This window comes from Geotrypetes seraphini, chromosome 2, assembly GCF_902459505.1.
Source record: "Geotrypetes seraphini chromosome 2, aGeoSer1.1, whole genome shotgun sequence".
Classification (NCBI taxonomy): Eukaryota; Metazoa; Chordata; class Amphibia; order Gymnophiona; family Dermophiidae; genus Geotrypetes; species Geotrypetes seraphini.
Window position 1 is genome coordinate 54,359,718 of NC_047085.1, and position 16,495 is coordinate 54,376,212.

General features: G+C 41.1%; 1 protein-coding gene across 1 annotated transcript in view; it reads left to right on the plus strand.

Annotated features, from left to right (window-relative positions):
• The window catches only part of CSMD3 (CUB and Sushi multiple domains 3), a 1,852,015-nt gene that overhangs the window by 1,549,400 nt on the left and 286,120 nt on the right, over nucleotides 1-16,495 (plus strand). Inside the window, exons 46-47 of the mRNA XM_033933128.1 lie at nucleotides 8,562-8,642; nucleotides 10,132-10,245. Coding sequence (XP_033789019.1) covers nucleotides 8,562-8,642; nucleotides 10,132-10,245 — 195 coding nt within the window. The remainder of the gene's footprint in view (nucleotides 1-8,561; nucleotides 8,643-10,131; nucleotides 10,246-16,495) is intronic.

Consider the following 16,495-nt stretch of genomic DNA (forward strand, 5'->3'; position numbering starts at 1 on the left):
ATCCTGATATTTATAAGCACCCAAAATACGTGTTTCTTTGGCAGTGCTATGCGTATTTTATAAAAGGGTCCAAGTGCATAGATCTAAGGGGTCCTTTAATTAAGCCACAGCAAACACTAATGTTTGCATACCCCAAGGTAGAAGGCACTACCGTGGAGTGTGCTCAGGCATCCCACAGTAGTTTTTATTTGGCACATACTACTCACTTGTAAAAAATAGAAAATATTGTTTTTCTCTGGAGATGGGTCTAGGGATGGAGAGTAGGCATGCCCAGGGCTAATTGGTTAGGTCAGATACATCACCGCACTCCAACTGATTAGTGCTTGGTTAGCGTGGGAGCCCTCACCACCTAGGGCTCATACACTAATGAGAAAATTACTGTGTGGCCATCAATAGACAAAATGGAAAATGGGGCCATTATAAGGCCACACTAAAAGTAGCCTCAACATGCAGGAAACCTCAAGCTGTAGCTACTGAAGGCCACCATTTAGCACAGCTTAGAAAAAGGGCTCTTGAATGCCCATTTTCCAAACTTAAGGGTCCTTTTACTAAGGTGCACTAAAGCATTGTTTCTCAATTCAGTCCTGCAGTACCCCCCTGCCAGTCAGGTTTTCAGGATATCCACAATGAATATGCATGAAAGAAATTTGCATATAATGGAGGCAGTATGTGCAAATTGAGTCTCTGCATATTCATTGTGGATATCCTGAAAACCTGACTGGCAAGGGAGTACTCCAGGGCTGAGTTGAGAAACACTGCACTAAAGGATTTAGTGCACACTAATGAGTAGCGCACACTAAATGAAATGCAGTCCATTGTATCCTTATGGGCTATATGACACTTAACACACACTCAATTATTAGATCACGCACACCTTAGTAAAAGGACTCCATGACGACTAATATCACCTTATAAGAACATAAGAATTGCCACTGCTGGGTCAGACCAGTGGTCTATTGTGCCCTGCAGTCCATTTATGCGGCAGCCCTCTGGTCAGAGACTAGCCCTACCTGCGTACGTTCCGGTTCAGCAGGAACTTTGTCTAACTTTGTCTTGAATCCCTGGAGGGTGTTTCCCCTACAACAAACTCCGGAAGAGCGTTCCAGTTTTCTATCACTCTCTGGGTGAAGAAGAACTTCCTTATATTCGTATGGAATCTATTCCCTTTCAACTCAAGAGAGTGCCCTCTCATTCTGCCTACCTTGGAGAGGGTGTACAACCTGTCCTTATCTACCAAGTCTATTCCCTTCAGTACCTTGAATGTTTTGATCATGTCCCCTCTCAATATCCTCTGTTCAAGGGAGAAGAGGCCCAGTTTCTCTAATCTTTTGCTTTACGGCAACTCCTCCAGCCCTTTAACCATCTTAGTCGTTCTTCTCTGAACCCTTTCGAGTAGTACCATGTCCTTCTTCATGTACGGCGACCAGTGCTGGACACAGTACTCCAGGTGAGGGTGCACCATAGACCAGTACAGTGGCATGATAACCTTCTCCAATCTGTTCATGATCCCCTTCTTTATCATTCCTAGCATTCGGCTCACCCTTTTTGCCGCCGCCGCACATTGCGTAGACGGGTTCATCGACTTGTCGATCATAACTCCCTAGTCTCTTTCCTGGGAGGTCTCTCCAAGTACCGCCCCGGACATCCTGTATTCGAGTATAAGATTTTGCTACCTACATGCATCACTTTACATTTATCCACGTTGAACCTCATCTGCCATGTTGATGCCCATTCCTTGAGCCTGATTATGTCACGTTGCAAATCATCGCAATCCCCCTGATTCTTCACTACTCTGAATAACTTCGTATCGTCCACAAATTCAATCACCTCACTCGTTGTACCAATGTCCAGATCATTTATAAAGATGTTGAAGAGCACGGGTGCAAGCACCGAGCCTTGTGGCACCCCACTGGTGATGTTCCTCCAGTCCGAGTATTGTCCATTTACCCCCACTCTCTGTTTCCTATGCTCCAGCCAGTATTTAATCCACATGAGTATTTCACCCTCAATTCCATGGCTCACAATTTTCTGAAGTAGTCGTTCATGTGGAAGCTTGTCAAACGCCTTCTGAAAATCCAGATATACAATGTTGACCGAGTCGCCCTTGTCTATCTGCCTGTTTACTCCCTCAAAGAAGTGCAGCAAGTTCGTCAAACATGATCTGCCCTTGCTAAAACCATGCTGACTGGTTCTCATCAGCCAATGTCCGTCAAGGTAGTCAATGATGCAGTCCTTTATCAGCGCCTCTACCATCTTTCCTGGTACCGAGGTCAAACTCACCGGTCTGTAGTTTCTCCCGTCAAACCTTTCTTGAAGATTGGCGTAACATTCGCCACCTTCCAGTCTTCCAGAATCTTTCCCGATTTGATCGACAGATTGGCTATTAGTTGAAGCAGTTCAGCTATGGACCCTTTCAGTTGCTTGATGACCCTTGAATGGATGCCATCAGGTCCTGGGGATTTATCGCTCTTAAGCCTATCAATCTGCCTACACACCTCCTCTAGACTGACCGTCAATCCTATCAGCTTTCTGTCTTCGTTTCCAGCATATAGCCTGATGGGTTCCGGTATGCTGTGTAAATCTTCTTCGGTAAATACAGACGCAAAAAATGTGTTCAGTTTGTAGGCAATTGCTTTGTCCTCCTTTAGTGCTCCCTTTATTCCATGGTCATCCATCGGTCCCACTGCTTCCTTCGCAGGTCGTTTCCCCTTGATATATTGAAAGAATGGCTTGAAGTTTTCGCCTCCTTGGCTATTTTTTCCTCGAAGTCTCTTTTGGCCCCTTTTACTGCCCTATGACACCTGCGTTGATGTTGTTTGTGCTTGCTCCAGTTTTCTTCCGTTTTTGACATTTTCCATTCCTTAAACAAAGATTTATTGTCTCTGATCGCTTCCTTCACCTCTACAGTGAGCCACAACGTTTTTTTGTTATTTTTCCTCTTGGATCCTTTGTTGATACGCGGTATATATAGATTTTGCGCCTCGGTGACTGTGTCCTTAAAAAGGGACCAAGCTTATCCTCTTTATGTACATAGATTTCACCTAAGCTTTTCAAAACAACCCAGTATATTTTATTGGTAATATCATCTATGTTTATACAATGTTGTTTTATGTAGAACGACACTTTGCTGTACTAAAATACAGTCAATGTTCTATTGCAAAACACAAATATAATTGAAGCAAATAAAGGGCTTATGCTGAGGTACTGTGTAGGCCAAAGTAATTTTTCATAGTCTTTGAATTTACAGAATATTGGCATGTTTACAACCCACAGCTAGGAAATTCCTCATTCTGAACCAATTTAGCAGTCAATGTCAGCAGGAAAGTCATTTCTGTTATCAAGTCTGAAATAATACAATGTATGGTATGTGTGATCAAGGAATACTAATAGCTGGCAAGGTAAACAATAATGAAGTGAATGACACCCTGAGGATGTTGCCTTTATAATGATTTTATTCTTTTCTGGGCCAATTGGTAACATAGAGCATTATACATAAATACAGTGGAGTAGTCTTGTCAGCGTATAATGACAGAGAGCATTATATTGATGTTATATGAACATGATGGAATTAAGAGGAAAATCAAAGTGAAAATAAAATATTAAAGGAAAAATGATTTTTTCTTTCATTTTAGTTGGATAATTCAGTAAGCAGCTAAAGCAACCAAAAATGTTCCATATAGTTCAGGTCATTCACTCTTTCAGTGCAGTTAACCAAAGTGTAATTGCCAAATCCAATTTGATACATGATCTGAATAAAGCATCAAGGAAGAACTTGAAAGCCAGAGAAATAAATACCAGAAGAGTACAACGTATTCGGGATCCTCATCTCATTTATGATGTTTCATTATAAGAAGATCTCAGTGTCTGATGTTTATTAAAGTCATTTTGGGTCCACGTATACTTGGGTACATCTGTGATGCCCCACATCAGAACAGAGTAATGGCATAAGAATAAAAAGTCTTTTGGTAGATAAGAACATAAAAGTTGCTATACTGCCAAAGGTCCATCAAACCCAGTATCTTGTTTCCAACAGTGGCCAGCCCAGGTCACAAATACCTGGCAAGATCCCAAGAAATAAAACAGATTTTATGCTGCTTATTCTAGGAATAAGTAGTGGATTTCCCAAAGTCCATCTGAATAATGGTTTATTGATTTCTCTTTTAGAAAATTATCCAAACTTTGTTAAACTTTGGTAAGCTAACTGCTTTCATTACATTCACTGGTAACAAATTTCAGAGTTTAATTATATGTTGAGTGAATAAATATTTTCTCTGATTTGTTTTAAATTTACTACTTAGAAGAATCATCACAGGCCCCCTAGTCCTAGTATTTTTGGAAAGTATAAACAAGAAATTCACACCTACTCATTCCATTCCACTTAGTATTTTATAGACCTCTATCAAATCTCCCCTGCACCATCTCTTCTCTAGGCAGAAGAGTCCTAGCCACTTTAGCCTTCCCTCATAGGGAAGTTGTGCAATCTCTTTTATCATTCTCGCTGTCCTTCTAATTCTGCTATATCTTTTTTGAGATACAGCGACCAGAATTGCACATAGTATTTGAGGTGTGGCTGCACCATGGAGCAATACAAAGGTATTATAACATTTTCGTCTTTGTTTTCCATCCCTTTCTTAATAATTCCTAACATTCTATTTGCTTTCTTATCTGCCTTACAGACTGAGCTGATGGTTTCAATGTATCCTCAACGATGACACCTAGGTCCTTTTCCTAGTTGGTGACTCCTAATGTGGAACCCTGCATCATGCAGCTATAGTTCAGGTTCCTCTTTCCCCCATGTGTCACTATGCACTTGCTCAGATTACATAGTAACATAGTAGATGACGGCAGATAAAGTCCCAAATAGTCCAACTAGTCTGCCCAACCTGATTCAATCTAAAAATTTGTTGGGTTTTTTTCCTTCTTATTCTTAGCTATTTCTGGGCAAGAATCCAAAGCTATGCTCGGTACTGTTCTTAGGTTCCAACTACTGAAATTTCCATCAAACCTCACTCCAGTCCATTCTCCACCAAATGGCCATATACAGACGCAGACCGTGCAAGTCTGCCCAGTACTGGTCCTAGTTCTTAAATATTTACTAGTATTTCCTGATTCTAGATCCTCTGTGTTCATCCCATGCTTTTTTGAACTCCATCACTGTTTTCATCTCCACCACTATAATCGGGAATGCATTCCAAGCATCCACCACCCTCTCCGTAAAGAAGAATTTCCTTACATTGCTCTTGAGTCTACCACCCTTCAACCTCAAATTATGTCCTTGGTTTTACCATTTTCCTTTCTCTGGAAAATATTTTATTCTATGTTAATATCTTTCAAGTATTTGAACGTCTGAATCATATCTCCCCTGACCTTCCTTTCCTCTAAGGTATACATAATCAGGGCTTCTAGTCTCTCCTCATAAATCTTTTGGTGCAAACCTCCTATCATTTTTGTCACCCTCCTCTGGACCGCTTCAAGCCTTTTTGTGTCCTCCTCCAGATACGGTCTCCAAAACTGAACACAATACTCCAAATGGGGCCTCACCAATGACCTGTCATTTTGAGGCTCAGTATCCCATTCTCTCAAGATCCTCTTGTAATTTTTCACAATCCTCTTGTGATTTAAAAACTTTAGACAACTTTGTGTCATCAACAAATTTAATTATCTCACTAGGTATTCCCATCTCTAAATCATTGATAAATATGTTAAAAAGCAGAGGTCTAAGCATAAACCACTATTTACCTGTCTCTATTGAGAATATTGACCATTTAACTCTACTCAATGTTTTATATCTTTAAACCAGTTCTCAATCCCATGGCTTTCTAATTTCCTATGACAGTTTTTTAAAAGGGTTCCAGGAGAGATCCAGGAAATTACAGACCAGTAAGCTTGAATTCAGTGACGGGCAAAATAGTGGAAACAATTATAAAAAAGTAAAATTGTGGAACATGTAAACAAAAATAATTTAATGGGACAGAGCCAGAATGAACCGTCAGCAGGCTGACTTGGTCCTTCAACTCCTGGACTTGTTGCTGCTGTGCCAACTCTTTCTGCCTGATTGACAACTGCTTCTCTTTCTTGGCTGTCTCCTCAGTCAGCCTTTTTTCCATTTTCTTGCAGTGGTCAGTTGGAATACTCTTTTCCAACTGTCTTCATAATTCCTGCACCCTGCAGGTTACTTCTTCCTTTTCTCTCTTCCAGTTGACTTTCTCCTCTATCAGTATGTGATGTTCTTCTTTAAACTTGGCTTCCTTACAGTACAGTTTTTCCACCAGCAGTTCTAGCTGCCTGCACTGCTCACTTGACTGGCTAGCTTCAATCAAGGCCTTCTTCTGTTGCTCTTCTGCATCCCAGGTGAGTTCCCTTGCCTTCTCCGCTTTCTTAATTAGTTCTCTTGCCATCTTCTGTAGTATTGCAGTGGAGGATTTCATACAGGTTACCTGCCCCTGCAGTTGGGTAAGTTACTCCACCTTCTGCTTCAGACAGTTCTTAACTCTTGGCTTCCTGTGGTATTGACTTTTAACAAGCAATTCCACTCCTAGATTTCCAGCTACTCAAGTTGTAGCTTCTTTGTCTTGCAGCTTCTTTGTCTCTTACTCCTTCATGTTTGTTGTGCATTCATGAATTGGCCTTGATCAATCCTCAAGTTTGTCAGAACCCTCTTTGTATCTTTTCTCTTTGCAGCCACAATACTCTCTCCCTGCTCTTCTTATCAGGAGCAGTTCCCAGGGTTGACTTCCACAGAAGCAATCTATGTTTCAGAATGCCTTCTCTGAAAGCCAGATACAGGTATACCTACTGCTTAATTAAGGAAGTCTTCCAGCTTGTCAAAGATGATACTTTCTATAGCTTACTCTGAACCCCAGCCATGTACTTCTTTTTTCTCCCTCCTTCCAGGCCAGATATTACCTACTGCCCTAGAAGTACTACCATAACTTAACAATGAAGGTGAAACAAGAAAAAAAAAAAACCCTCCTGCTTGTCAAGCTCTAACTAAACTTCTTCAGATCTCTGTCTTGGGGCAAAGCTAGTTTCTTTATTCCCTTTTGGAAAAAAACAACAACTACTACTTTATTCTATTGAGGTCCCCAGCCCTGGAGGTACCTGAATAAGCTTCTTTGCAGTAGAAGCTTATGTTCCACCACTGCCAAATATGTAAGAGCCTAAGTGACTTTTGAGGGTTAAGCCTGTGCACTACCAGTCAGACACACTTTAAATGTACAACTTTGTATTGATTCACAAACTTTAGCATGTTATTTCACAGGCTCAGGGAAGGCAAAAATAGTCTATTATTTCAGATTATCAGTATAGATCTACTTCATAAGTCTTTAAATATAATGTGGATTACAGATCCCAATACACTCTTTATGGTTAATGATTGCCATTCTACAAACACTGGCTACAACAGTGTATTTATTGTATGAAAGGTTAGCTTACCTTAGCCAAGCAAATAACAACTGTCTTACTTTGACAGTTTTCCTCCCAACACTACTCCTTCCTAGAGCTTCTCCTTATCCCATATCTAGGGAAGGTATCTCCCTCTGGCAAACTCTCATCTTGTGGCCTCTCTCAGGGAAGTCTCTTGCTGTGGGACCTCCCTGACTGACTCCACTCTAGAGCATATGAACTCCTCTTTGCCCGAGTCCAGCCCCATGACTCAACAGGATTGCCCCACCTACACAAAGGGCTCCTTTTACGAAGGTGCACTACCGGTTTTAGCGCACGCAGAAGATTAGCGCGCACTAGCTGAAAATCTACCGCCTGCTTAAAAGGAGGCGGTAGCAGCTGGCGCGAGTGGCAATTTAGCGCGTGCCATTCCATGCATTAAGGCCCTAACGCACCTTCGTGAAAGGAGCCCTAAGATAGCTTACTCTTTCTCTCTATGAGCTAGCACCCCTGCTGTATAGTGGTGTAATTGCAATATCAGTGAGAAAGTACACCTCACTCCCTCACACACCCTTATGGTTCAGATTTTTATCTCTTTAGCTATTACACTCCCCATACACATGACTGAAAAATAGCCAAATAGCAATTGGGGGGAGGGGGGGGAGATCAATATTTAAAAGGAATTTAAATGGGTAGGAAAACTTTGTTAAATCCTGGTGGCTGTCTCCCAAGTTGATATTCAGCAGATCTTAACTAGATAATTGTGCGCATAACTTAAAAAAAAATAAAAAGGCCCATGTTGTGCCCCCCTAACCACACCCACTTTTAGATAGGCGCTTTGGACAAGACACCTAGATTTTATAGAATTGAGCTTAACCAAGTTTTGTCCATAACATTCAAGTAACTTCAATGAATGTAACTTATGAGGTATTAAGTGTCAATTATTGACACCAATTTAGCCTATTAATCAATTAAACCAGGCGTTTACATTGGCTAGGCATGCCAATGTAGGCACCTAACTTTAGGCATTCTCTATAGAATTTGTGGGTGAGCTCCTTCACTCCCCTCAAAAATAAAATCAGATATTTCCAGATTCACAAAATGCAATTATTTTTTATTTTTTTCATGAAGTTGTGAAAACTGGACTGAAAATTAATAGCAGTTTTCTATTTTTATAGCCTATCAGCTTCGAGTGTGCCAGCCACCCCAGACAATAACAAATGCAGAGATTTTGACAGAAGATGATGAATTTGAAATAGGTAAACTTCTATTATAAACATTATGATAACTTATGTGTGTAGAAACACAATGAAAACAGAGAAGAGTTTTTGTCCATTATTCAGCTTTTTTTCAATTATTCAATCTTTGACAGTAATAGTCATTTTAAGCTATGCATTGCAAATACAAAATATTGATAACCATTTTGCATATCCTAGATCTTAACATAATTCTATCTTATTGTGGAAGGTTCTGTAACATTTGCAAAAAATCAATAATAAGCATTAAGAGGGTAAAATACAAAATAGCAAATTTGAACAGTTCTCACTAAAGAGGCTGCATGTAAACATAACAAATGCCTTATTGTTTTTCTTTGTTTTTAATAATTTATAGCAAGGCCGGCTGGAGGGATGCCTCTTCACAATAGTGGGCCTTCCCCTTCCCAGTGTATCCATAGGAGGGACCTTAGGCACCCGGGCCAATCAAGGCCTTGGGCCCCCTTCCTGGTGCATCCTGGGATACACTGGGAGGAGTCAGTGGGAGTCCTAGGTCCTTCCCAGTATATCCCAGGATGCACTGGGAAGGGGAAAGCCTACCATTGTGAAGAGACGGGCCTGCCTGCTGGAGAGAGCAGGTTAGCCTTACTACAAAAGATATGGGAGCGCCCAAAAACAGGCTAACCCACATTCTCATCCAATACAATACATATGCATGAGAGAGATCTGCATACAATCTGCATGATATTCAGTGCTATTGAACTAGTCAGGCATGGTTCCTGGCTAGTTCAATAGCACTAAGCCCACTAAGCGCTAATAGCGTGAGATGGTCACTGAACATTAGCACTTAGAGGCTAGCAGAGAGCTGGTTTTCTGTGAAACTTAGGGCTCCTTTTACAAAGCTGCGCTAGCAGTTTTATCGCACACACTGGATTAGCGCATGCTATAGTGCGCGCTAGCCAGAAATCTACCGCCTGCTCTAACGGAGGTGGTAGCGGCTAGCATGTGCGGCAAGTTAGCACGCGCTATTCCACGCATTAAGGCCCTAGCGCGGCTTTGTAAAAGGAGCCCTTAAAGTGCTAGCCAGCTAATTTTAATGGCCAAATTGGGCCACTTAAATAGCTGGTCTATCTTTGGCCATTATAAGCATAGCTGGCTAGCATTGAATATGGACTTAGTCAGCTATGTTTCTCATGGCCCAAAATAGACTGGATATTTAATGCCAGTCACCAGAAATGGCCCAGTATTGAATATCTGGGCTCAGCGCCTACTGCGGGAGTCAGCCTGGCTAACTCCTGCAGTCTGAATATCGGGCAAAATGGATATAGTGGGCATGCAAATCTTTCTCATGCATATTCCATTAGGAGTATTATGAAAACTTGGCCTATTTGCAGCCCTCAAGGACTGAACTTGGACAAGCCTCACCTAAAGCAACAATAAGACTTTTATAAAAACAACTGGAATATTTCATTATTCAGGCAAAGCTGTAAAGGCCTGTTAATTTTTTTGTTGCTCTTTTCTTTTTCTCATGTAGGAGACATAATCCGCTACCAGTGTCTACCAGGTTTTACATTAGTTGGAAATGAGATCTTGACGTGCAGATTAGGAGAACGTCTTCAGATGGATGGATCACCTCCAACCTGTCAAGGTTTCTTACTTTTTTCATTTATTTATTTATTTTTTACAAATGATAAAGCAGAATAGCTCCAGCTTTCTGTTTTATACTTTTTTTTTACTGATTTAAGGGAAACAAATACACTTTGGGTACAAACGTCAAACTGTGCTTTTGAACAAAGACCTCGAGTAATTTTACCCTTTGGGCTTTGCACCAGTGTTTTATAAGAAAGTTTTCATGTACCTACGAAAATCAGGACTTGTTCTTTGTACAGATAATTTAAGTTTAAATTAAATGGCATGGTGAAGTATTACCAACTATCTTGCTTGCGATGCCAGTGTTTAATCTTGAAGACATATGTAACCCCAAGTTGATATATGTAGTAAGCCCTATGGAATGGGGACCAGGTACACAATCACACTTCATGGGTGAGGGACATAGCCAGGATCAGCTTATACCGGGAGACTGTAAAAGCAGATCAGATTTTTAACATTCTCCACTCAAATAATTCAGTTGACTTCAATTTGGCCGATATTACCATAACGTTATTTAACCAGTCAGAAATGGTGCTCACCAGTTAAATAGCACTTAACCAGCTAAATGTGAATATTCAGTTATCTCCACTGAATATTTGTGGTTAGCAGCTACACCCCTCCCCCCATCTATACTGTGCAATAACCATCACTTTTCAGCTCTGAGCAGCTAAGTTTAGTGGCCAAATCAGACCATGTAAAGAGCAGTTCTATCTTGGCTGCTATAAACATAACTAGTCAGTGCTGAATATTGATTTAGCTAGTTAATTTTTTAGCAGCCAAAAAACTCTGGATATTCAATGCCAGTCAGTAGAAATGGGCAACACAAAGGAGACAGTCACCTCTGCACAATTAGCAGCCAAGTCCAAAGGAAAAGAGCAGAGCATGCCTGGTCTTCAAAACCTTCTTTATTAGCAACCAATAATAAAATCCATGTATAAAGCAGTCTTGTCAATCATAAAAGCATGTAGCAAATCATGGACTCAGTAGAAATGGCCCAGCATTGAATATCTATGGTCAGTCCCAATTGTGAGAGAGTTATCCAGCTGCCTCCTGTGGTCTGAACATCAACCCCTATGGGGCTCATAATAAAAAAATTAAAACATCCAAAAACCATCATAGTGAGGCGTTTTGCTCACTGTACATCCAGATTTCCAGGGAGCATGTTGGGAAGCGTGTTTTGGGCATCCGTTAGGTAGGCTTTGTGAGTGCTTAACTTGGATGTCTTGTGGTGATACTCAAACACTTCCCAAAATAACCTAGATGAAACTTAGACGTTCTGAGCAAGACCTATTTTAGAAGCTGTAAATGCCACAGAGGTACCCAAACTGACCAGATGACTACTGGATACATGAAGTTATTATCCCCCTATTCTCCCCCTACTGGTCACTGACCCCTCCCACCTACAAAAAATCTGAATACAAGAGTAAATACCTGTCTCAAGAACAATAGCACCTAGTATGGGAAAGCCTAGTAAAGCAGCACACAGGCATCTTAGGTAGCCTGTGGGTGGACTAGTGAACCATAGAGAGGAGGACCCAGACCCATAAGCCACTCTAACCACTACACTTATGGTAGAAAGTGTAAGGCTACCAAAACCCTACTATACTGCTGTATAGGTGCCACCTGCAACCATAAATGCTATTGGGGTAGTGGACATGTGGGTATAGTAGGTTTTAGGAAGTTTTGGAGTGCTCACCATAAATAAGGGGGTTATGGTGAGATATACTTCTGGCACCCTTTATGTGACGTTCACAGCAGTGCTCTCTAAGGTGTCCAACTTTTCTATTGGCATATCTGTGTGGTCTAGATTTGGGTGATTTCAACTTGGATGTTTCTGTGATTGAAAATGTGGTATAAAGTTAGGCATTCTAAGGGTTGGACATCCTGTTGGCTAAGACTTCCAACAAGGGGTTAAAAAAATAAATAAATAAAATTGACGTTTAGCATTTTGGTTTTCAGAAATGGACGTTTCTGTTCTTCTGACATTGGACTTCTTGTGGGAAATGTCTAAGTTGGACCTAGAAGTCCTTTTTGAAAATGGCCCTCCGCATCTTTATATGATCCAGTACTTTACTGAAACTCTCATGAAATTCAGAGCAACATGTGGGCGGGGTTTGAGCAGCCTGGGCCAATCCGGCCCCATTCCTGAGCTGGCTGGCCTGCCGGACGGGCGGGCTTGGCACCGGTCCGTCCGGCAAATGCTTTCAAGGTATGGGGGTGGGATTTGGGGGGGGGTGAGGTTGGCCCCGGGGGGGTCGCGGGTTGGCAGGGGGGGCGATCGGGGTTTCAGGGGGGGTGGTCGTGGGGGGGGGTTGAGTCGAGGGCAGGAGGGCCTGGGATCCCTCCTGCCCGTATTTTAGTGGGGGTGGGGGTAGGGGGGTCCACCTGGGCAGGAGGGGTTGGGCTCCCTCCTGTCCGATCTTGTAGGGGGTGGGGGTCACGTGGCCAGGAAGGCTTGGGCTCCTTCCTGGCAGGATCATGGAGGGGGAGGGGGATTGGAAATCACAGGGCCAGGAAGGCTTGGGCTCCCTCCTGGCCCCATCAGACTCGGCTGGGGGGATGTTTGGGGATCGCAGGGCAAGAGGGCTTGGGCTCCCTCTTGCTCCGATGACATGGTGAGGGGGGTTGGGGATCATGGGGCAAGAGGGCTTGGGCTCCCTTTTTCCCTGATGTCGTCGAGGGTGTGTGTGTGTGGATTCTTTAACTGATGTTGTTTTTGTCAGACACCGGTTACAGAATCCAGCTTTTAGGTAAAGGACTGGCTCCTCCTTCGCCTAAAAGCCCTTGTTTTGGACGTTTGGTGCTTAGGCTTTTTTTAGGTTGATGATATGGTATAAGTTTAGACACAGTGGTGGTCTGGGCGTTTAAACAGCTGAACGTAGAGACAAGCCATTATAAAAAAAAAACCTCCTTTTGGACGTTTTTTTTTATAATGGACATTTTCCCTGCTTCTACTTTCAACGTTTAAGGCCTTAGGCCAAAAGGGGACTTAGATGTTTTTTTTTAGTTATGCCCTCCGTGTCTTCAAGGGCCTGATTCTAGCATTCAAATCCTTGCACAACATGTGATAGCTAAGCTTCCTCCGTACGTACTGAACCGGTCTCTCCATTCCCATGCTGAAATACACCTCAAAACACCCCCTGGTTGTGCCTTACAATTGCAAACCGCCAAATGACGTTCTTACTCCCACTACATACTGAGCCACTGGAATCGACTGCCCCTGCAGATTAGATCCCTTGAAGGACTCCTCAACTTTAGGAAAGCAATACAAACATATCTCTCGGAGCCTATTCATTCACCCCCCTCTCAACAGAACAAGACGAAAGAAAATATACGACAGCCTTTTAGCAACACAAGCAGCAAAGATTGATCCCACCATCAACAATCTACTGATAAATTCAACAGACATCAAAATATTCCGAAAAGAAATCAAAACTCATCTCTTCAAAAAACACTTTCCATCATCATAACCCCTCAACAACAATAGAAAATACTCTCATGACCACCACCATCACCACCATAGCAATACATCAGAACCCTGACTTTTATTATTTCTGTTCATCACAACAACCTACCAGAATCCTGACTTTATTATATCTACTCATCACAACTACTTACCACAATCTACTATTAGCTTTCAAGATCTTCCGAAAAACCCAGATTAACAATTGTATCTTGACACATTCTTGAATCTATGTACTGCACCGCTACTGGAAATGTCCAGTCTCATAAATTGTAATCCGCTTAGAACCGCAAGGCACAAGCGGAATATAAATCACTAATGTAATGTAATGTAATCTCTTCACCTAACCCCTACCCTTGACTGACGGACTACAAAGAAATGTACATTGGTACCAGAACCCGTTATGTGTCACCTAAGGAAAGCTTATAAGGTACAATCTGGGATTATAACTAGGGCAAATCCAACCTTTAAACTCTGTTTGTCAATTAGGATAAAATTTGTACTGTAGAATAACCAGGTTAAATTAAAACCAGTAAACTGTATATTAGTATTAGACCCTAAATATGTGTCCAGTTAGAAAAAACTTGTATTGGAAACATGCACTGAAATTAGGGCTAATCTAGTGTAAATTGTAATCTGTTAACTATCACATATGTTAAACCTGTAACTCGTTCTTGGTTCTTTGGGGACCAAGGGATAAAAATCTAAATAAATAAATAAGGCTTGATATCTAGGGCATGAGACCTCTGTGCTGTGAAATTGCTACCAAATCCTTCTGAACCTATCCCCAGTCACTCATATTCATGGGTCTAAGTCAATGTTTCATTATTAGCTAAATATGTGTACTTACCATTTTCTTCAACAAATTATGGTTTGAGTACTAGGGAACAAGTATTTACTGACCTATTAATCTCTGTCAGCCCATGCACCTTCTGTCTGATGGTGCTTGGCACCCCCACTTAATTGTCATCCTCTTCCGGCTAGTGAGTTTGCCATCATGACAGAGACCAGCAACCCTTTAGTAGGACCTAACCCTACACACTTCTGCTTTATTGATTTTTGATTGATAATTGCCATTTCAATAATTAATGCTTCTAATTTTCAAAACGTTAACATCCAACGAACCTCAATTTATCTCTAAAACTTTAATCCCATATAAACCTCATCGATCTCTTCGCTCTTCCGACCAATGCTTATTAACAGTTCCATCATTAAAAATCATAGGCACCAGAAGAGCTGATACTTTTACCGTCGCCGGCCCACAAAGGTGGAATAAAATTCCTCAATTTATTCGATCAGAAAAAAATATTTCAACATTTAAAAAACTTTTAAAAACATACCTATTTAATGATGCCTTCGACCTTTAGTAGTTTTTCTTTTTTTTTTTTTATTCTTTTAAACGATTTACGAACTGGTTTTATTCTTATAGAAGCTAACGAAGTTTGCTTGAGCCATTTTGTTTTATCTTTTTACCCTACCTTTTGTACTTTCCCTTTTTTTCTTATTACCCGAAATTGTAACTTTTTAATTTTCCCATGCCCCTCAAGTATGTTTTAAATGTTTTTATTTTATGTCATGTAATTAATTATTATGTTAAGTTTCTTATCTCTTTTTATTATTATATGTACATCGCTTAGTAATTGTTATAGGCGATCCATCAAAAGATTGAATAAACTTGAAACTTGAAACTTAAAAACATGTTTGAAAACAAAATCTGACAGATAAACCCCATTTGGTCTGTACAGACCCTGTCATTGAATTAAAATTCCTTCATATTTTATTGTTGTGCCACCTCAAGCTCTAACAGAGTTGCTTACCCCTTTATTCAATGTTTTCTACTTATTTCTACTGTACTCCATTCTCACTTTGAACTCCCTTCCAACTGAGCTTTAGAATGATATGGGGCCAGATTTTATTTATTTATTTATTTATTCCATTTGTGCGTCGCACATACCTATACAAACTTTTGGCAACATTACAGAAGAAGGGGTTAGAAGAGGGTAGGGAGGACAATGGAGGGCAGGAAGATACAGGAGGAGAAGAGGATATAAGTGATTAGGTGTCAAATAGTTTCTTCTGGAATTTGGTGTGGTTAGGTTCCGTCCTGGTCAGTTCAGAAAGGTCATTCCAAGTTTTTACGCCTGGAAAGGTGAGCATGGAGTGGAAAACACATTTGTATTGCAGATTTTTTGTGGAAGGGAGATTTAGAAGTATTCTGTTGAAGGTTCTGCGGGAAGTAGACCATGCCTTGGAGAAGAGCTGGATGAGAGGAGCCGCGGAATTTCCGTAAAGTATACGGTGAATGATGCATGAAGTTTTGAAGGTTATTCGTGATGGGATGGGTAGCCAGTGCAGTTGCCTGATGAAGGCTATAATCGAGTCATATTTTCTCAGGTTGAAGATTAGTCTGACAGCGGTGTTTTGGATTGTTTGTCTCAAGGTTGACGTGTTCTATCCCACTCCCCACTTGTTTTCTCTTTGTTGGATTTTACGTGGGGTTTCTGTTCCTTTTATTTTGTCGCAGATAATAACCATGCCATGCCATTGTGTTGTAAACTATGTCATATCTCTTTTCTTGTTAATGATTAGACAGACTCTTTTTCTTGACTCCACATTGTTACCTCCCAAATGAATAACGATGATGTTTGACCTCAGCTGAATGCTGGTATGATCTGGTTCCATTTCATATTTATATGACTAATCCACTGCACTGCTACTTTTTAACATAGGATGTTCAAAGCCTCAGCCACTTCTTTTTTGGCCCAGAAAAAGAACAAATGATGTG